Genomic DNA, 21,826 nt, shown 5'->3' with positions numbered 1-21,826 from the left:
AAATATGTACCTCAAAACAAAACAAAAGCCCAATCAGTGAAAAGGTATAGAACATTAAATCTCCATTTCGAAGAGTAGACTGAAGGAGAACATTCTAGCTTGTCAGCTGCAGTCAGTGGACTAGCTACCTCCACTCGCTTATTTAAAAGATATGTAAGAGCATATGATACTGCAAACCTTGTTTCAGACCACAGAGAAGATGCAAGAAGAAAAAAACTGGTTTGTTCTCAAATGGTCTGTAATTTCTTAAGGTGAAAACATACACAAGGTAACCTTAGTAAAAAGGAATGTGTGTTAAATGTCATCAAACTGGTTTTGTAGAACCTCATTCCTCCTTTTTTATAGTACTTCTCACATTGCTTTGGGATTATTGTCTCCTTTATTACATTTGGAACTGAAGGCAGGGACCATGTCTTATTCCTCTCTGTAGCCTTATGGACCTAGATTAGTGGGAAACCCACTGGCGAGGCTCCACAGCTGTGTGATCAATGAAACGAATAAGCTGATGAGGAAATGGAGAACGGGGCTGCACAGTTGGGGCTGCACAGTTGGGGCGGCAGGAATCGCTTCTGGCTGGCTGATGAGGCTGGGGGAAGTCATTCAAATGGATCTTAAAAGATTTGGAGGTGAAAGCTGACAAAGGGAGTGTGGGCAGAAAGGGCAGGAAGTTGGCAGAAGAAATACGGAGCTGAAAGAGAGAGCCAGAAGTCTGATTTTAATAGAACCTCCCACTGCATTAGGAATTTCAACTCATAATGCTGACCGGTGGCCAAGCGCCCCGCTTCTCTTTCTTAGTCTAGTTTGGTTTGAACAGTCTGCCCCAGAACTAGTTTTGAGTCCTCTATAAATAAATTAATTTCAAAAGATTAATGATTATATAAAGTCACTTAGCTTTTTAGGAAGTTAACTTTTTTCTATGATAGTTACTTTCCCCAGTATTTTTCTGCTTGTGTAATTTAGTAGAACAAAATACCCAGGCTTTGGTATGGGTCACAACACCAAGTAAACTATATGTAAGATTTTTTAAAACTGTGGTAAAATACACATAATCAAATACCACTTTAATAACTTCCGGGTGTGTGGGTTAGTGGGATTACCTGTATTCACACTGTTGTGCGACCATACCCACCATCGATTCATGGAACTCTTTGCAGCCAAGATTTTTAAAACTTAAAAATATAAAATATCACTATATGCAAAAATAGACACATTTTAATAAAGCTATGTACATTTTAAACATGTGACAATATTCAGACTGGAACTTAAACTCAGTTTATTACCCAAACTTTGGGGTTTGGCATTTAATGGTGATTACACACACCACTGGCCTCATAAGTCAGAATCTACCATCAATATAAAAACGTATACATTTTTCTCTTAAAAAGAAGTAATTCAAAGTACAAACAATTCAATGTTACAAATCCAGAAAAGAGATCTCTGACAGTGTAAGAAACGAGACGATCTCCTTCTGCAAGATAAATCCTGGTGGCGAAGGATCAAACATTAGTTGCACCAGCAGTGCTCAGGTCTTAGCTGGGGGAGCCTCCCTTGCCAGAAGAAATGGTTTCAGGTCATATGGTCGTTCTACTTAATGGAATACGGTAAAAAGCAGAAGTGTTTCCCAATCTCCTGCTAGGACTCCAATAATTACAAGGAAGCACAAGACAGACTCAGAATCCAGGGTTTCAGGATCTCAGTCTGGTTATTAGAAATACTTCTCTAAAATGATAATCTTCTATATCGTTACATAATGGCTTCTTCAGTTCAGACTCTTAATCAGAACATTTCTTGCTCTCAAATGCTTCCCCTGCAGCATTTGGTTTTGAAGCTACTTCAGGAGCAGGTGCCGAAGCCTAGGAAACAGTCTCAATGCATTCTGTGTTGTCACCTCTATAACTTCTTCTACTGGGATCCCCTTTACCTGGGCAATATATTCTGCTGAAATGGAAATGTTTTGGGGTTCATTTCGTACCTGAAACAGAATAAAACAGAAAGTGTATCAGACGTGACACTCAGGGTGGAAATCTTGGGAGACCATCAATAAAACAGAATGCAGTGAGCTGGTAAAAACCAATGAGCTCTTCTTTTTTAACAGGTAGGTTAGGAGAGGCAAGGAGCCAAGCCTGGGGAGAAGGCCCTGAACTTAAGCTTAAAAGCTACAGCCGCAAGTCTGGCCTGTACAACGCTGACGGTAGTCGGTGTTGCTCTTGGAAAGAGCCCTGGTTATTACCATTGAGGCCCCGGCGCCTAGGAGACAAAGCAGCGTGGGGGTGGTGACCACTTGGTGACCTGCCCGGCCAGCTGGATTAACTGTGCTTAGTCTGTTACGTAAATGACTCCTTGTGAAGGTCACTGCTCTAAGGCTGGGCCTCTTCACCTCGCAGGTTATATTACAGTTGGATTCAAGAATTGCTACGGTGTGGGGCACCTGGGTGGCTAAGTGGGTTAAAGCCTCTGCCTTCAGCTCGGGTCATGATCCCAGGGTCCTAGGATCGAGCCTCACATCGGGCTCTCTGCTCCGAGGGGAGCCTGCTTCCTCCTCTCTCTCTGCCTGCCTCTCTGCCTGCTTGTGATGTCTGTCTGTCAAATAAATAAATAAAATCTTAAAAAAAAAGATAAAAGAATTGCTACGGTGTATCTGGAAGACTAAATAGATTGTGTATTATGGTATTTCACTAATTCTAAGATGCATTTCCTCCTATTTAACATCTCTGAAATTGATGGATGTTTTACTTACATGCAATGGCATGTCATAGCATAAATGGCGGTGCTTTTTCCTTTTTTAATGGTTACAAAATAGTGGTGTATTTTTAATCAGTAGTATTTAGATTTTATGAATTTCATTTTTTTTTTTAAGATTTTATTTATTTGACAGAGAGAGAGATCACAAGTAGGCAGAGAGGCAGGCAGAGAGAGAGGAGGAAGCAGGCTCCCTGCAGAGCAGAGAGCCCGATGTGGGGCTCGATCCCAGGACCCTGGGATCATGACCGGAGCCGAAGGCAGAGGCTTTAACCCACTAAGCCACCCAGGCGCCCCTCATTTTTTTTTTTTTCTACTCAGGATGATAATGTTCAGAGGAATAAGAGAACTGTTAAAGTTTAAAAAAATTGACCTTGATAATCAGCCTAAAAAAAAACAAGGAAAAATGTGCACCAAGATTTTTGCTCGGGGACATTCATCATATTGTTTATGATACTACATTGGAAACAACGTAAATGACAATAGCAAGTTACGTATATTATGGACTGTTCACACACTGGAATATTCAGTTATTTAACATGATAAGGAGGAGTATATTTATTGACATATACAGGTATTTATCATGTAAAAGCAAGTCATGAAATGTGTTCAAGTGAATTTTATTTTTATGAAAAATATATATTAATATAAATACATATAAATATTAAAAAGGGTGGAAGGATGGTTAAGCCTCTGCCTTTGGTTCAGGTCATGAACTCGGGGTCCTGGGATGGAGCCCCACATCAGGCTCCCTTGCTCAGCGGGGAGCCTCCTTCTTTCTCTCCCTCTGCCTGCCGCACCCCCTGCTTGTGTGCTCTCCCTCTCTCTGTCAAATAAATAAAAACCTTAAAAAAAAGAGAAAATGTTGTTTTAATTAAATAAAGTCTTTAATTAAATAAAGTCTATCTTTAAGTGATATCATATCCCTTCACATATAGTATAAAAAATCTTCCAATAGGATAACTTCCATTTTTCCCTCTTCAGCCGTTATGCTATTGCTTTCATGCATTTTATTTTCATATATATTGTAAAGCCAACAGTATACTATTAAACTTTTTGTTTAGTCAATTATCATTTAGAGATTTAAATAACATAAGAATATTACAGTGTGGATTAAGTGAAATAACGTATATGAAATGTCTATCAGTGTCTGGTAGATAGAAGATGCTCAGGAAATGTTTATTTTCCTTCTTTTAATGAAGCTCTGTTTCTTTCAGTATAAATGTTGATACAGTCATGGATTTACTGATGTGATCTTTGCTCTACATTTTGTAGAAGAAATGGGTTTTTGTTAAAAAGTTTATTTATTTATTTGAGAGAGAGAGTGAATGAGAGAGAGAGTACCAGCAGGGGGAGGAGCAGAGGGAGAGGGAGAAGCAGACTCCCCCTCCTGCAGCAGGGATCTGTCCGTGTACTCTGGGATCATGACCTGAGGCACTTAACCAGCTGAGTCAGCCAGGCACCCAGAGGAAACAGTTTCAAAGAGATTAAGTAACTTGCCCAAAGTCACACACCTAGCGGGTAGCAGAGAAACTGAGCCTTTTTTACTATACTGGTCTGGCTCTGATTATTATGTAAGTTAACACTGGCCAATATCTAAGAGTATCTGCTGGAGCACAACAGCTATACAATTAATAAAACCTCTCAACCAAGCATTAAAACAGGATTCCAGTGGGGGCGCCTGCGTGGTTCAGTTTGTTTCGGCTCAGATCATGATCTTGTGGTCGTGGGATCAAGCCCTGTGTCAGGCTGTGCTCAGTGTGGTGGCAGCTCAGTGTGGGATTCTCTCTCCCTCTCATTCACTCTCTCTCTTTCAAATATATAAATAACTTCTTGAAAAAGAAAAAAAAAAAGGATTCCATTGTATTTATACCATAATGAGAAACACAGCTAAGGTAAAAATAACTCAAAAGAAAGACAATCTAAATAATGTAGGAATTAGATAATCATTTACCTGTTTTTCTGGTCCTAGTGCAGGTGAATCTGTTTCTAAGCAAATTGAAGTTAAAGGCAACTGTTTCACAAGTTTCTGCTTCTTAGAGAAAAGAGAAAGCTAGTTAGTTTAAAACATGAGACATAAAAATTGAAAAAAAAAAAAAAAGCATTAAACCCATATACCAATGCATTCTTCTTGGCAGGAACCTAAAATTCATGTTTTCATATTCAATTAATTACTAAAATTTTCAACTGTTACTAAATGTTACCACAATAAATGTAGTTACCATCGGTCCCCATACAAGATGATCACAGTACTATTGACTATATTCCCTGTGCTGTACTTTTCAACACTTGTTTTTTGTAACTGAAAGTTTGTACCTCTTAACCCCCTTCACCTATTTTGCCCATCTCCTCACCCCCTTTCTTCTGGCAACCACCAGTTTGTTCCCTTACGAGTCTGTTTGGTTTTCTTTGTTCATTTGTTTCGTTTTTTAGATTCCACATAAAAGTAAAATCACATGGTATTGGTCTTTTTCTGTCTGATTTATTTCACTTAGCATAATACCCTCTTGGTCTATCCATTTTGTTGAAATGGCAGGATTTCATTCTTTTTTATGGCTGAATACTGAAACACTGTTTATAACAGTGAAAAACTAGAAATGACCTAAACTTTACTTAAGGTAGTGATTAAATAAATTAGGGTACATCCACATTGTGAAGTATTATGTAATCACTTTAAAGATAAGGCAGATTCCGTACTTAGAGACACAAGCAGATATCCACAAATTTTCCTAAGTATTTGGAAATTGAGCAACACACTTTGAAATAACTGATATGGTCAAAGAGGAAGTCACAAGGTAAATTTAAGAAATATTCCAACTGAAAGAAGGTGAAAATACAGCAACTAGCAGAATCTGTGGATTGCAACTACCAGGTCTGGTTAGTGCTAATGCAAGTACAGCAGCAAAGGTTTATATGAGAAAACAAGGTTTTAAATAAATAAAGTTCTACCATAAACTATAAAATGAAGCTATAAAAAGCGTAATATGCAGCCATACCTTGTTTTATTGTGTTTCACAGATAGTGAGGGTTTTTTTGTTTGTTTGTTTTTTATAAATTGAAGGTTTGTGGCGACCCTGCAGGTCTATTGGTGCCATTTTCCCAAAAGCATTTTCTCATTTCGTGTCTCTGCAACACGTTTTGGTAGTTCTTGCAATATTTTAAACATTTTCATTGTCATTATATTTGTTACGCTCGTTTGTGATCAGTGATCTTTGACGTTGCTATTGTGATTGTTCTGTAGCACCACAAACTGTGCCCATATGAGAAGGTACATTTATTTATTTTAAAGATTTTATTTATTTAGGGGCGCCTGGGTGGCTCAGTTGGTTAAGCGACTGCCTTTGGCTCAGGTCATGATCCTGGAGTTCCAGGATCTAGTCCCACATCCGGCTCCCTGCTTGGCAGAGAGTCAGCTTCTCCCTCTGACCCTCCCCCTTCTCATGTTCTCTCTCTCTCTCAAATAAACAAATAAAATCTTAAAAAAAAAAAAAAAAAAAGATTTTATTTATTTATTTATTTGACAGAGAGAGCACAAATGGGGAGCAGCAGAGGAAGAGGGAAAAGTAGACTCCCCACTGAGCAGAAAGCCCGATGTGGGGCTCCACCCCAGGACCCTGGGACCATGACCTGAGCCAAAAGCAGATGCTCAACTGAGCCCCCCCGGCACCCCAAGATGGTAAGTTTAATTGATAAGTCTTGTGTGTTCTGATCGCTCCACTCACCAGCCATTCTGTTTTCTCTCTCCCTCACCCTGGGCCTTTTTCCTGAGACACACACTATTGAAATTAGGCCAACTAAAAACACTACAGTGGCCTTTAAGTGTTCAAGGGAAAAGAAGAGTCACACATTTCTCATTTTAATCAAAAGCTAGAAATGATTAAGCCGGGTGATAAAAGCCAAGATAGGCTGAAAGTGAAACTTCTTGGCTTGTTTACTGAGTTGTGAATGTGAAGATGTTCTTGAAGTGGTGCTCGAGGGAACACACAAATGATAAAGCAAAACAGCCTTATTACTGATACGAGAAAGTCTGAGCGATCTGGATAGAAGATTAAACCAGGCACAGCCCTCCCTTAAGCCGAAGCCCCATTCAGAGCAAGGCCCTTCAATTCTATGTGGGCTGAGAGATGGCAGGAAGCTGCAGAAGAGCTTGACGCTAGCAGAGGTTGGTGCGTGGCGTTTCCAGAAAGAAGTCGTCTCCGAAACATCAAGGTGAAATGAGAAGCAGCCAGTGCTGATGGAGAAGCTGAAGCAAGTTACCCAGAAGATCTAGCTAAGAGAATTCGTGAAGGCAGCTAAACAATAGATTTTCAACGTAGACAGTCTTCTGTTGGAAGAAGATACCGTCCAGGGCTTTCCTGGCTAGAGAGAAAAAGTCTATGCCTGCCTTCAAAACTGAAAGGACAGGCTGATTCTCATTAGGAGATAATGCAGCTGGTTGACTTTAAGTTGAAGCCAGTGTTTACTCACCATTCCCAAAACCCTAGGACCCTTGGAAATAGTGCTAAACCTATCCTTTTTTTTTTTTTTAAGATTTTATTTATTTATTTGAGAGAGAGAGAGAGCATGAGAGGGGAGAAGGTCCGAGGGAGAAGCAGACTCCCCAGGGAGCTGGGAGCCTGATGTGGGACTCAATCCTGGGACTCCAGGATCATGACCTGAGCCGAAGGCAGTCACTTAACCAATTGAGCCACCCAGGTGCCCCCGCTAAATCTATTCTGCTTGTGCTCTATGAATGGAACAACAAAGCTTGCGTGCAGGCACATCTGCTTACAACATGATTTAATAAAAATTAAGTCCACTGTTGAGACAAAAGGATTCCTTCCAAAATATTACTGCTCATTGATAATGCACCTGGTCCTCTCAGGGCTCTGATGGAGATGTGCGCGGAGAGTAGTGTTGTTTCCATGCCTGCTCACACAACATCCATTCTGCAGTGTGTGGATCAAGGCATAACTCTGACTTGCAAGTTTTATCATATAAGAAATACATTTTTGTGAGGCTACAGTTCGTATCACACAGACAGTGATTCCTTGGATGGATCTCAACAAAGCAAACTGAAAATCTTCTGGAAAGGATTCCCCATGCTACATGTCATTAGGAACATTTGTAAGTCAGAGTAAGAGATCCAAATATCAACATTAACACAAGTTTGGAAGAAATTGATTCCAACCCTCATAAACGACTTCGAGGGCTTCAAGACTTCAGGGGGGAAAGTAACTGCAGACGTGGTGGAAACAGTCCGAGCACCGCAGTCAGAAGTGGAGCCTGAAGACGGGAATTAACTATTGCAATTTCACAGTAAAGCTTGAATGAATTAATGAAGAGTTGTTTCTTAGGGTTGGAATCTATTCCTGGTGAAGACACTGTGATGATTGTTGAAACAACAAGAGATTTAGAATATTACATATATTTAGTTGACAAAGAAGTAGCAGGGTTTCAGAGGATGGACTCCAATTTCAAAAGAAGTTCTACTGTGGGCAAAATGCTATCAAATAGCAACACAGGCTACAGAAAAATCACTTGTGAAAGGAAGGGTTAATGGGTGCAGCAAATTTCGCTGTTGTCTTATTTTAGGAAATTGCCAAGCCCCGCCAGCCTTCAGCGACTGTAACCCTGGTCACTCCGCAGCCACCAGCACCGTAGGAAGCTCTGCACTGGCAAGGAGACGATGACTCACTGAAAGCTCAGATGATGGCTAGCATTTTTTCAAAAATAAAATATTCTTGTTCATTTATTTATTTTTAAAATTTTACTTATTTATTTGAGAGAGCGAGCGAGCGAGCGAGCACACACCAGCAGGGAAGGGTAGCGGGTAGAGTCTGAAGCAGACTCTTCTTCCAGACACAGGGCTGGACCCATGACTCCAAGACGATAACCTGATTTCAAACCAAGAGCTCAACACTTAACTCACTGAGCCATCCAGGTGTCTCACAATAAAATACTTGTAAGTTAAGTTAAGTACATTATTTTTATTTTTTTTTTTTGGACACAGTGCTACTGCACACCTAACAGGCTATGGCATAGTGTACACATAACTTTTACATGTACTGGGAAACCAAAAAATTCACCTGACTTGCTTTACTGTGATATATGCTTTATTGCAGAGGTCTGGCATGGAACCTGCAACAGCACTGAGGTATGCCTGGATCGTGACCAAGGAGAATTGAGCCAAGGAATACCAGGTTAGTTCAACACTAGAAAACCAATCAATACAATTTACAGACCAAGAAAAGAAAACCAGTATGATCAGCTCAGTAGAGGGAGAACAAACATGTGATAAACATTAAATAGAAATAAGGTTGATAGAAATAAAGAGTTTCTTTAAAAAGAAAAAAAAATTTTGACAAAATCCAACTTTTTTTTTTTAAAGATTTATTTATTTATTTGGAAATGAGAGAGACAGTGTGAGCGGGAAGGGGCAGAGGAAGAGGAAGGAGAGAGAGAATCTCAAAGCAGATGCCCCACTAAGCACGGAGCCTGATGCACGGTTCAATCCCAGAACCCTGAGATCACGACCTGAGCTCAAACCATGAGCTGGACACTTAACCGAGTGAGACACCCAGTGCCCCAGATTATTTGTCTTTTTAGTTGGTGAGTTGTAATGGTGTTTTATATACTTTGGATACTAGACCCTTATCAGATATAATTTGCAAATATCTTTTCGCATTCTGTGGGTTATCTTTTCACTTTCTTGATAGTGTCTTTTGAAGCATAAAAGTTCAAAAATTGTTTTATTTTGGAAGTTTTCAATTTTGCCGATGTCCAATTTACTTATTTTTTCCTTTGGTTGCTTGTGCTTTTGGTGTCATATTTAAGAAACCACTGCCTATTCCAAAGTTACAAAGATATCAATTTGTTTTCTTCTAATAGTTTTATAAATTTCAGCTCTCTTAGGCTTAGCTCTTTTACTCATTTTTAAGCTACTTTTCATATAAGTATGAGGTAGGAACCAACGATTAATTTTTATAATGTAACTAGAATAGTATTACAAGCATGTAATAAAAACTCATGTTTTAAAAGGTATTTCACAAAGCATAAAATGAGGCTTAGTTACAGAACTTACCTGTCCGCTTCTTATTACAGAAGGAGGAATTGAGAAGAAGTACCCAGCTTTAACTCCTTCCATCGCTACAGATGGCCGGCCATCGAATGCGTGCAGGAGCACTTTGTCAGCGCCTGTTAAAGATTCAAGGTAATTTAGAGTTTCCTTTCATTTCCTTAACAAGAAGTTTTCCCACTAATCAAATTGGGCAACACAGATTATAAATTTTGAGTAAATGTTGGTCACTGTAATATAAAGATGAGGTTCTATGGCTTCCTTTTTTTTTTTTTTTAATTTATTTAAGTAATCTCTACACCACATATAGAACTTGAACTTAAAACCCTGAGGTGAAGAGTTGCATGCTCTTCCAACCAGGTGCCCCTATATTATTTCTAAAGGGTAAATGTACTGTATCCAGACAGTAAAATAAAAAATACAGGAAATTTTAAATCTTCAGAATAAAACTGAAATACAATTTTTTAAGGGCCACCTGGGTGGCTCAGTCAGTTAAGCATCCAGGTCTTGATTTCAGGGTTATGAGTTCAAGCCCCACGTTGGGCTCCACCCTGGACATGAAGGCTACATTAAAAAAAAAAAAAAACATAAAAAATTTTAAACAAATATTTAAACTTCTTATACCATCAAACCTTTTCTAGAAGTTTGTAAACTGTCAAATTATTGTTCCTACTAGGTTTCTAAGCAGTGAAATTATCCTTAGCAAGAATTCTAGTGAAAGAAGAAACAGGGAGGTCAGTGCCTCAGAGACTCAATCGTCAGGACTGGCTTCACCAAATCACTTCCAGCTCTTAAAGGATGGCTTTTCAGCCTGCATAAAAATCATGTGCTCTTAGTAATTCCAGTGATTCTCATTACTGAGAAATACAATGCTTTCTAGCTGCAGGCAATGACATTTATTTTACTATTTGATGCTATTTTTTTTCAAATAGTAGGCACGATCATCAGTGAGTTACAATCTTAACTGAATTATGGAACTGATTTAGTGGGTTGTAACTGAGCAGCATATGCTTATATGTGTGTTACTGTGTGTATGTATGTGCACATGTTTATATACACCTATCTATCTGCACATACATTGAGATGCACTGCTCCTTAAACTTTGGTCAGTTTTCTGTATATGTACATACTGTGTGTCAAAATAAAGGGTTAGTACCAAAAAAAAGCACTTAAGTGTATTTCTTACTGTGGATGGTACTTTAAAAAGTCTGAAAAGTAATGCTGTAAGATATATTTTTACTTCAGGAGCAACTGGTGAATACGACAGTGCATTTCAGGTATGATGGCCAAGACCTGTATAATACCATTTTCTGAGGCAGCAGCCAGGAAACATGCAAGACACAGTAAACCCATCTTTGCTTTGTGTTTTTCATCTCTCATTAATCAGTTGCTTAAGCTGATTAAAAAATTAGGGCTGTTAATTTTTTTTTTAAGATTTTATTTATTTGACAGAGGGAGATCACAAGTAGGCAGAGAGGCAGGCAGAGAGAGAGGAAGGGAAGCAGGCTCCCTGCTGAGCAGAGAGCCTGATGCGGGACTCCATCCCAGGACCCTGAGATCATGACCTGAGCCGAAGGCAGCGGCTTAACACACTGAGCCACCCAGGCGCTCCAGGGTTGTTAATTTTTAAATGAAGGAATATAAATTACTTGACCCAATTTTTCGTTTGCTCTACGCTGGCCTTCTAAATGTCATAATCACACTTGAAAGTAGGCTGACTTGCAGAATCACCTTAGTTCACTTCCACCTCCGCCCTTACCCCACTCCCTTCCCTTCCTTTTAAGAAATAAAATTAAAACGCGGCTTATTCTATGAGAATATGGACTGGAACTGTTAAACGTAAATACTAGGCACACTTCTCTCAGGAAAATAAGTACCTTGCTCATTTAAGAGGCTGATGGTGGGTCTTCCAGCAGAGCGTGAGTGAACATTTCTGTTTAACAACAAAAAATTCCTTTTGGTACTTTATCTGAAAGTGTTATTTTTGTTCTATTAAAGTAATTCAGAGAATAAGAAATACAGAGCTCCATCTCAGGAGAATCATTATTCAATTTTCTCTATATAGCTATTAATATAGAAAGATGATTAATTAACCTACAAAGGCAAATTTAATCTTTTGGCTAACTGGACCTGTCGGATTAGGACTTGTCGCTGCTCTTCCTTCTGCTCATCAGTGCCAGCAAATCTGGGGGAGAAATCTAGTCCCACCTGTAACAGAAAAATAAAACAGATTTACATGTTTATGGTTTAATGAATTCAAAAGACATACTATGGAGCAGTGCTGTCCAAGAGAAATATGATGGGAGCCATACAGGCAAGCCACCTACATAACTTTACATTTTCTAGTAGCCACATTAGAAATACTAACAAGAATCAGGTGAAATTAATTTTAATGATATACTTTATTTAGTCCATATATCCAAAACATCATTATTATTATATAATCATATTATTATTTCAACACAAAATCAATATTAAAAAATAATTGCATTATTTTACTTTTTGGGGGGGGTACTAAGACTTTGAAATCCTGTGTGTTTTATATTTATATGTATCTCAATTTGGACCAGTCACATTTCAAGTGCTCTACGAAGTTATTACATTGGACAGTAAAGATTATAAATCACTGTTTCTCTTGATACTATTTTGTCATAGACTGCTATAGTCTATATTCTATTTTTTTTTTGGTAAGATTTATTTATTTGACAGAGAGAGATCACAAGTAGGCAGAGAGATAGGCAGAGAGAGCGGGGGAAGCAGGCTCCCGCTGAGCAAAGAGCCCGATGCGGGGCTCAATCCTAGGACCCTGAGATCATGACCTGAACCGAAGGCAGTGGCTTAACCCACTGAGCCACCCAGGCACTCCTATAGTCTACATTCTAAATTTAAGTGTTACTTTTATCTTCTGTCTTTGATTAGAAGTGGAGTTTATTACCAAGTGATAAAAATGCTTCCTGATTGTAAATTATTTAATAAAAAATGTTCTTTAATTACAAACTCTAGACTATTTTTAAATTAAAAAAATATTTTATTTATTTATTAAATAAGTTCTATGTCCACTGTGGGGCTGAAACTTATGACCCTGAGGTCAAGAGTCACATGCTCCACCAACTAAGATAGCCAGGCACCCCAACAAAATCCAGTATATTTAAAGTATGTTTGTATATACTGTGTTAACTAAATGTAGAGATGATGCTTGTATTTAAGAAAAGGAAAAAAAAAGAACAAAGTACACAGAAATGCTAATGAAGTAGTTTTCTTTTCATTAATATAAGTCTATAGTGGGCTTTCTACTGTCCTACCTCAGGCTCTTTTGCTTATTGAGAAGGTACTGACAAATTATTATCCAGCTAGATAAAGTGAGTATAATTATCTAAGTCAGTTATATAATAGTGAACTAAAGATTATATCCGTGTATCACATGAAAGTCTAGATTAGAAGTCCTTTGATCAGCTATTTGGTGTTACCTCTCCAATTGCCAACAACTGATCTTTATAATTCTCCATAATAGGCAGAGCTACATCCAAATCCTAGGAGAAAAAAAGGAAATTTGTTTAAGTAGAAGGGTAAGGGAACTGATACTTTAGAAAACACCTTTTACATATCAGGCACTGTACCATATTGGGTCCTTTACATACATTTAATACCTTTAACCAGTAGAAGAGGTAGCCATAGTCATCCTTCTATAATAGTGAGCACTACTATTTGGAAATTTGAGTAGAAACAGCCCACACCCAGTCAGGTCACAAGAACATGACTTTCAATGAAAAGTCTCCCTTAAATACTTCCTAACATTTAGGAAGAATTTCCTGACATTTAGGACTGATTTGGATTTCCTCCTGCAATAGCTGACCAAGACAGAAGAAAGCCATCTTTGGTAGTCGCCTTTGTAATTGAGTTCCTGGGGAGTGGGCTGTGTTATGTCCTCCTCTCAAAATACTAATGGTTTTTGAGTTTTTTAATAGGAAAAATCTCATACATCCTTTGCACTATTTTCACTGATTTCTTTTGTTTATAATCCTGCTTAGCCTATTTTTGTTCTAAAGGTTCAACAGTCTAAACACTAATTATCACACATATGCTTGTCAATTATTCAAGTAACAAAGTACCGTGAATTTCCATATTACTATTTCCATTTAAAGAGAATTTACTCTGTGAGAGTTCCCTTGTAAGACAAGGGAAAGACAAATATATGGAAAACTGGCTTCTAGATATTTTTCAAACTACTTTGAGGGTTTTAGTCTCAGGATATGTAAATTGCGAAGAACTTCTACTGAGGCTAGAACAAAGGAGAATTAAGAAAAGAGGTGCAGGAGGAGATTCTACAATTATACCTCTGGAGACAGAAAACCTGAGAGACAGAGTAGATCATGGCCTTAGAAATACTCAATAAAGAATGTATTTACTCGATAAAGAGGATTTAACACTGTCATGAGAAGCTAAGAGACCAGAGACCCTAGAAACCTAGAGGCCAGAGAAGGTGTCTAACAACAGCTGAGGAGGTTAAATGTCATCAGCCAAAGCTTTTCCAATCAAATATCCAAACTGCTCTGTCTCTGAAGTTCAGAGGGGCTGGAGAAGTTGGAGATTACCCAGGAAATGGTTGATACGTGGAAAGTCTTAGAAAGTGTACATTTGGATGAAGACCAGAAAGAGGAGAAAAATGCTTCTTGGAATATCTATTACTGTGAAAAAAGCAAAATAAATTTACAATGAGACTGTTCCAACGCTCATGAAGTAATCTGAAAGTTTCTGGCAAGTCAAGGATAGGAAATAGAAATTAATATAATTCATATTACTAATTTTATATGTGTGTATTTGAGTGTGTATGGTCTCTACCATTTTATTACAATAGATGTAAATAGTTTTATAAAGACATTCATAGGTCTATTTCTGACTTCATTTCTTTTCCCACCTCTTGAATGATGTTCTCAAGTTCTTTACATGCTAATGGTTCTATTATGTATTTTTAAAAAAGATTTTATCCATTTATTTGACAGAGAGAGAGAGAGATCACAATTAGGCAGAGAGGCAGGTAGAGAGGGGGGTAAGCAGGCTCCCCGCCGAGCAGAGAGCCTGCCACGGGGCTTGACATGGAGCTTGACCACCCCCACCCCGACCCTGAGACTATGACCAGAGCAGAAGGCAGAGGCTCAACTCACTGAGCCACCCAGGTACCCCTATTATGAGGTTTTTAAAGATCCTATACCTCTACACCCTATGACTAGGACTACTACCATTTGTTAGATTTATTCTGAATGATTTTAAATACAGTAGCTTTTTTATTAAATAAAATGTTTAGTCTTCACAGTTTTGAAAACAGGGTGAGGGGTGCATAACCCAAATGAGTGAAGTGAGCCAAGCAGGGATGGGAGACAACTGCAGAACACATGCCTTGCCTGCAGGGGGCAGTAGATCGCACACAGTGAATTGTGGTTCCCTGAAATAGCTCTGGGGCCCAAGCCCTGCCTGGCAGTAGTATTTATTGAATGAATTAGTTCAGGAACATGCGGAAAGATTTGTGTGATGCAACTTTAATTTTAGATATTTTATTAGAGGGAAAGGAGGGGCAAAGGGAGAGAAAGAATCCCAAGCAGGCTCCACACCCAGGGCAGAACCCAATGTGGGGTTTGATCTCATGACCCTGGGATCACGACCTGAGCAGAAATCAAGAGTCCAACCTGGAACCGAATGAGACACTGAGGCGCCCCAGCAACTTTAGTTTTATGAACCAAGTGAATTTACTTAACACCTACTACATACCAAGCTTTGTACCACATATTAGGGATTTATAATCTAATCATTATGAGAAAACCATACTACGGTATGGACTTCAAGCACACTAAGAATAAAAGAGGAATAACTGCTTACCTCTGGTGTTTTCCAGAGGTCTATCCTGAGATTTTTTTCAGTTCATCCCTGCTTTAAGAATCTGGAATTACCTATCTATTGTTGCTATCTCATTAGCTTTTTAAGTTAAACAGTTCTGTCAGTTCTACATTCATGCCAAAATACGACAAATCCACCCACTTCCCCTCGCCTGTGCTGCTAGCACTCTGGTCCAGGCTACATCGTCTCTCCTAGGAACTACTCCAATAGTCTTCTCACTCCTCCTGTCTTCCTTTTTGGCACTCTTCAAGATTTGTTCTTCATACCATACCCAAGGGGATCTCTTCAAAATATAAATCCCAGGGCGCCTGGATGGCTTAGTTGGTTGGGCGACTGCCTTTGGCTCAGGTCACGATCCTGGAGTCCCAGGATCAAGACCCACATCGGGCTCCCTGTTTGGCAGGGAATCTGCTTCTCCCGCTGACCTCTCTCCTCTCATGCTCTCTCTCTCTCTCAAATAAATAAAATCCTTTTTTAAAAAGTATTAAAAAAATATATAAATATATATATAATATATATAAGTAAATATATAGAATATATGTAAATAAAAATATACATTATATATAATATATAAAAAATATATAAATATACACACACACATACACACACACCCATATATATATTATGAACTCCAGCACGGCCCCAGACACAGTGCTCCCTGCCCAGTCCCTCCGACCTCACCACCATGACTTTTCCGTCTCTCCGGTCACATCAGCTCTCTTTCTGTTTCTTGACCACATCATGCTTATTCTTACCTTAGGACCTTCATGCTGGGTTCTTTCCTTTGCCTACAACACTCTGAGCCCTCTCTCTGCAGGGCCAATTCCTTGGTAGCATTCAGGCTGCAGTTCTCATATCACCACCTCAGAGAGGCCTTCCCTGACTACAATCCAAAAATCAGCATCCACAATCCCTACCACATGATCTTGTTTTATTGTCTTAAGGCACTGACTGCTACCTATAGTTTTCCTGTTCAGGTATCTAATTGTAGATTGTCTGCTAGAATCAAGCTTCCATGAGAGGGATTTCATTCTACAGTGCTTAGAGCAGTGCATGGAATGCAGTAGGTGCTCAGTAAAAACACTTGTTGACTGACAGACTAAATGAATGCCTATTCATATAAATCTCTATATAAATGAAAGAAATCCTGTTCTGCTATGATCTCCAACATTTTGGGAACTGTATCTCTCAGCAATTTAATTTTATCATCCCAGGAGAACCACTCCACCTATAGAACAAGTATTTATTATTTTTTTAAGAGTTTATTTATTTGACAGACAGAGATCACAAGTAGGCAGAGAGGCAGGCAGAGATTGAGATGGAAGCAGGCCCTCTGCTGAGCAGAGAGCCCGATGCCCTGAGCAGAGAGCCCAGGACCCTGAGATCATGACCTGAGCCGAAGGCAGAGGCTTTAACCAACTGAACCACCCAGGAGCCCCGGACAAGTATTTATCATTACCTGAAGTGAATTAAAAGCAATTTTGTTTCGAAATAAATAGAGCTACCTGGGGTATCCTAACGTAGGAATACAGATTCATTATTATAAAAAATGAAAGACCTTGTATTTTAATTTATTCATAGGTAACAAAAAGTCTTTACTTCTTCATAATGGGGAGCTATCAATCTCATTTTGTAATAAAGCACTTAAGAAACTGTATCTCCCTGATTCTGAGTCAGGAGACCAGTCTGAAATATGAGACATACTGGCTACTATGAGTCAGTGAGATCTTCTAGGAAGGATTTTTTTTTTAGAGATGGTATAAAAGCAGGGCAGTTTTTTTTTTTTTTTAAAGATTTTATTTATCTATTTGACAGCGAGAGAGAACACAAGTAGGCAGAGAGGCAGGCAGAGAGAGAGAGAGAGGGAAGCAGGCTCCCCACTAAGCAGAGAGCCCCATGTGGGGCTCGATCCCAGGATCCCAAGATCACGACCCGAGCGGAAGGCAGAGGCTTTAACCCACTGACCCACCTGGGCACCCCAGCAGGGCAGTTTAATAGATCAAGAGCATTCCCTCAGAGACAGTTTAACGTTCAAGAAGATACTATGTACTGAACTCACCTGTTCCTTTATGGTACTACATCTATAAATTTGTATCTTTCTTTTTCTAGATATTTTATTACTTTTTGGCTAAAGCAATATGACAACATGGTAAAAACATGTGAAAGCAAGTCCCTTAGAATTCTACCCAGTCATCACAGCGAATGTCATTTCTGTGTTTTTCCCTCTTATAGAATATATTTTTACATTTTAAAACACTTTCCTCATTGCTACATAAAACAAACCCTATAGTTGTCATCTTCCATGCATGCATTCCATACACACATATATTTAACACTCTACAAGTTAATTTTTCCTTTATTTCTGAGCCTCTGGGCTGTTTCTGTTTTTTCTTAAATACAAATAATGCTGCAACAAACACCTTTGTGAAAGGTAGCATTTCCTTCTTCTGGATTATTGCCTTAGAATATAAATCAGAAAGAAGAGCATTACCGAATCAAGTATCTTTTTTTATACTTTTTGGTTTACATGACTTTTACCTTTGATGTGACACATCTTTGGTCTCCTGGAGAAACTCCTTGAACAGGGTGAACACCCAAGCAGGGCAGGACAAACCCCTTATATCTAAAAATGTAGAACAAATTTAGAAAATGGAATATTGAACTAGTAGACAATGTTGTCCTAAAGAAAAAGTATGAAAGAGTTTCTTAAGGCTATGTTGATGTGATTTTTCTCTTTTCATTCTCTTTAAAATTGGATGACCTTTGATAGTACAAATGTGACATCATAACTGCATCCTTATTAGCAACTCTTTAAATTTTTCTTTTTTTTTTTTTAAGATTTAATTTATCTATTTGAGGGAGAGAGCACAAGCAAGGGGAGGAACAGAGGGAGAGAGAGAGAGAGAAGCAGACTCTCCATCTAGCAAGAAGCCCAATGGAGGGCTCAGTCCCAGGACCCTGAGATCATGACCCATGCCGAAGGCAGACGTCCAACCAACTGACCCACCCAGGCGCCCCAGCAACTCTCTAAATTCTTTTTTTCCCTTCAATTTTTAAAATTTATTTATTTGACAGAGAGAGAGATTCCAAGTATTCCAAGTAGACAGAGCAGCAGGCAGAGCGAGAGAGAGAAGCAGTCTCCCTGCTGAACAGAAAGCCCGACCTGGGGCCCCGATCCCAGGACTCTGAGATCATGACCTGAGCCGAAGGCAGAGGCTCAACCCACTGAGCCACCCAGGCACCCCACCTCTTTAAATTCTTAATGAAAAGCAGCACCTTTCTGAAAGCTGCATAATCTTTTCAAATTCTCCTGAATGTTCAGCAACCACCACAAGAGCCATAACATTGGCCTGAAACAAAAATGAATACAACAGAGTCTCAAACAATATACATCTAACATAACTGAACAGAAATTTAAAGTCTTCTGTACTTCTAGTTATTCTTGCTCACTTATAGTCTATCAGTATAATCACGACGGCTATCACTGAGTACTTCCTATGTTTCAAGCACTATGTTCAGTAAATAAAAATATTACCTCATTTAATCTATACGACCTTATGAGGTAGGCACTGCTGTAATCCATCATATTGATTAGAAATTTTGGATGGAGTCAAATAACTTGCTCAAGCTCATTGTGCCTGAGTAATGCCAGGGCCCACGCTCCTAATTAAGCTGCCATATTGAATGATGGCTGTGTATGTAAAAATGTACCGGCAACCGTTTCTGACTATCACTTTAAGAGAAAGCTACAAAGTGGTAGTTATAATGAATTTCATAACAACTTCTAAAAATTAGTTATTCTTTCCTGAAACAAATAAAAATGTTTCAGAAAAGTTTTATAATTTCTCCAAGATCTCCGGAATAATGTTAATTTTAGAACTGATAGATGGACCAATCTGTGCCATATAACTGGTAAGCACGGTAGCTGTGGGAACAGGTTTTGGATTCAGACTATTCTGTCTATTACTTTACTAACAATGTATCTTTGGATAAATTAATCTCTAGGTCTGAGTTTCCTCCTCTAGCAAATGGGTAATGGTTAGCTATAAAATAGTAGCTTCTTCACAAGGATGTTGTGAAACATTAAATGAGATCATGTACAGAAAGGGCGTAGCTCAGTGCCTGGTATACAATAAACAGTTAATGCTACTTATTATTAACAAAGCAACATAGGCATAGTGTATCTAAATTTCAAGCTGTTCTAGCTTGAAATTAATAGGAAAACAAAGGGCAACTATAGATATTGACTTACTTTCTTGGCTTTCTCCAACACATCATCCAGATCCTTAAAAAAGTGCAAGTAATCACAATTATTTTAGATGAATAAGTAACTTCTCTATGGCTATATATTTCAGTGTAGTTGAGGCAGCATAACAAATGACAACAATGGCAAGGAGCAGTGTGATAGATGTGAAGAGCTACACTGACCCGCCTTTTGTTAACTCTTCCTCTTAGTAAAATCTGCCTTCTGTTCCTATTCCACTAAAACAGAAACTGTCATGGTCAAATATAAAGGACACCTCCCTGTCCTCGTCTTACTCTGCCCCTCAGAGACATTAAGAGCTCCTCACTTGTCCATGCCTTCCTTCCTAGAAGTATCTCCTGCTCTTGGCTTCTGCAATGCCGCTCCCCTGCAAACTCTACCCTCCCCTAGCTGCTCCTCTCAGGCTCCTCAGCTGGCTCCCTCCTCTCGGATTTCAGGGCCCTATTCTCCTCTCTCTGTATACAGCTCAGGTGATCTCATCCATAGGTTTTGATATCATTGTTACGCTAATTTTGAGCTCCAGCCTAGAATTCTCTCCTGAACCCAAAACTGCTAGTTAAAAAACTGACCATACGACATTTCCACTTGGGTGGACATTAGGCTTCAACATGTGCCCAACATAATTCTCCTCTACAAGCTTGTTCCTTTTATCTGCCTTCCCCACCCGGTCTTCCTCCTCTCAGGGAACATCCTCACGCCCTGTCTTTCCCTCCCTCTACACACCCAGTTCCTCAGCAAGTGCCCTAGATTCCAGCTCTAAAACACACACTGAATCCATCTGCTTTTCTCAAACTCCTCTGCAACCACCGTCATCTCCTGTCTATACACAGCAAAAGCCTCCAGACTGGTTTTCTAACTTCCGCACTTACTCTCCATCAGCAAAGCGTTATTCAATGGAAATCAGATCGTGTCACTCTCCCTTGAAACCAACCAGCCAACCCACCCACCCCACCCAACACCTCTCCTGGCTCCACACTGTCCTTCCTGACCTGCCCCCCCCTCGCCCCTGCAAACCTCCAGTCTTACTCCAGCGGCTCTCTAGCTCACCACCCCCCACCGAGCCCTTCTGCAGCTCGAACGCGTCAAATCCGACCCGCTCGCTTTTTACCCCCCCGCACACCACCGTCTGGCTTGGCGGCTCTTTGCCTTTCCGGCTCCAGCTCAAGTGTCAACAACCTCTTGAGAGGTCTTTCCCCTTAGAGACTCTGCTCTTCCTTCCATCAGCCTCTGTTTCCCGTTTGCGAGTACACCGCTGTGTAACTCTGGGGTGGGGTGTGTGCTCTCCGCTCGCGGCTCTCCGCTCGCGTCTCTCCGCACCGCAGCCGCATCCCGCGGCGCGCCGGGGTGTCCGTCGGCCGCACCTTCCGCCCGGGCGGAGGGGACGCTCGGCCAGGCGCGCCCGGAGCTGCGAGGCCCGTGGGGTCAGCGGCTGGGTCAAGGGGAAGTAGGGGGACGCCGACTCGCAAACGGGAAGGGCTAACAGAGGCCGTGCAGAGGTAGAGGGCTTCGCGCTCCGCAGCGCCGGGAAGAAAAACCGGAAAGCCCGAGATTAGAGAGACAGGAGCCAGTCCCTCAGGGCCACGGACGCGACCCGGGAGGATCTGACGCTGCGTCCCAAGGCAGGAGAGCAAAATCAACCCGAAGGGAAAGGACCGGGGTGCCTCCCGCTCCCAGCGGCCGGGCCTCGCCCTTACATACGCTGTCAAAGTCAGGGGCCGAGAGGTGGCAGTGACAGTCCACCAAACCCACGCCCACCGCCCCCATCGCCACCACCGCCACCGCCGCCGTCCACGCCCCCGCCGAGCCCCAGGCGGAACGCTGTAGCTGCAGGGGACTGTTTCCGGCCGGACGCACGCTCCTTCCGCCAGTGAGAGCCC

General features: G+C 40.3%; 1 protein-coding gene across 6 annotated transcripts; it reads right to left on the bottom strand.

The window, feature by feature from the left end:
* Window positions 1–1,256: 1,256 nt before the first annotated feature.
* Window positions 1,257–21,764, bottom strand: TATDN3 (TatD DNase domain containing 3). Of its 6 annotated transcripts, none has more exons than XM_082702530.1 (10): window positions 21,648–21,764; window positions 19,938–19,970; window positions 18,962–19,035; window positions 18,224–18,308; window positions 13,264–13,326; window positions 11,895–12,004; window positions 11,674–11,729; window positions 9,803–9,915; window positions 4,694–4,774; window positions 1,257–1,972 (listed from the first exon to the last, which is right to left on the bottom strand). In XM_082702530.1, exons 1-10 carry the CDS (start codon window positions 21,711–21,713, stop codon window positions 1,829–1,831), a joined length of 825 nt encoding a protein of 274 aa, XP_082558656.1. In that variant the 5' UTR covers window positions 21,714–21,764; the 3' UTR covers window positions 1,257–1,828. The 6 variants fall into 6 exon arrangements, with proteins under 6 accessions (XP_082558656.1, XP_082558657.1, XP_082558660.1 ...); XM_082702531.1 differs by having other exon boundaries at window positions 4,694–4,771; XM_082702534.1 differs by having other exon boundaries at window positions 21,073–21,696.
* Window positions 21,765–21,826: the final 62 nt, after the last annotated feature.

The sequence above is a fragment of the Mustela nivalis genome (assembly GCF_964662115.1).
Source record: "Mustela nivalis genome assembly, chromosome: 16".
In the NCBI taxonomy this organism is placed as follows: domain Eukaryota; kingdom Metazoa; phylum Chordata; class Mammalia; order Carnivora; family Mustelidae; genus Mustela; species Mustela nivalis.
The sequence above is the reverse complement of the archived record's forward strand: the minus strand, read 5'-3'. Positions and strand labels throughout refer to the sequence as shown.

Bases quoted from the DNA above. Each gene is read 5' to 3' on its own strand.
- TATDN3 (XM_082702530.1), bottom strand. From the start codon at position 21,713: ATGGGGGCGGTGGGCGTGGGTTTGGTGGACTGTCACTGCCACCTCTCG. The intron at 19,971-21,647 runs GTATGTAAGGGC...CACTTTTTTAAG, and splicing joins CGGCCCCTGACTTTGACAGC to GATCTGGATGATGTGTTGGA. The intron at 19,036-19,937 runs GTAAGTCAATAT...TTTTTGTTTCAG, and splicing joins TGTTGGAGAAAGCCAAGAAA to GCCAATGTTATGGCTCTTGT.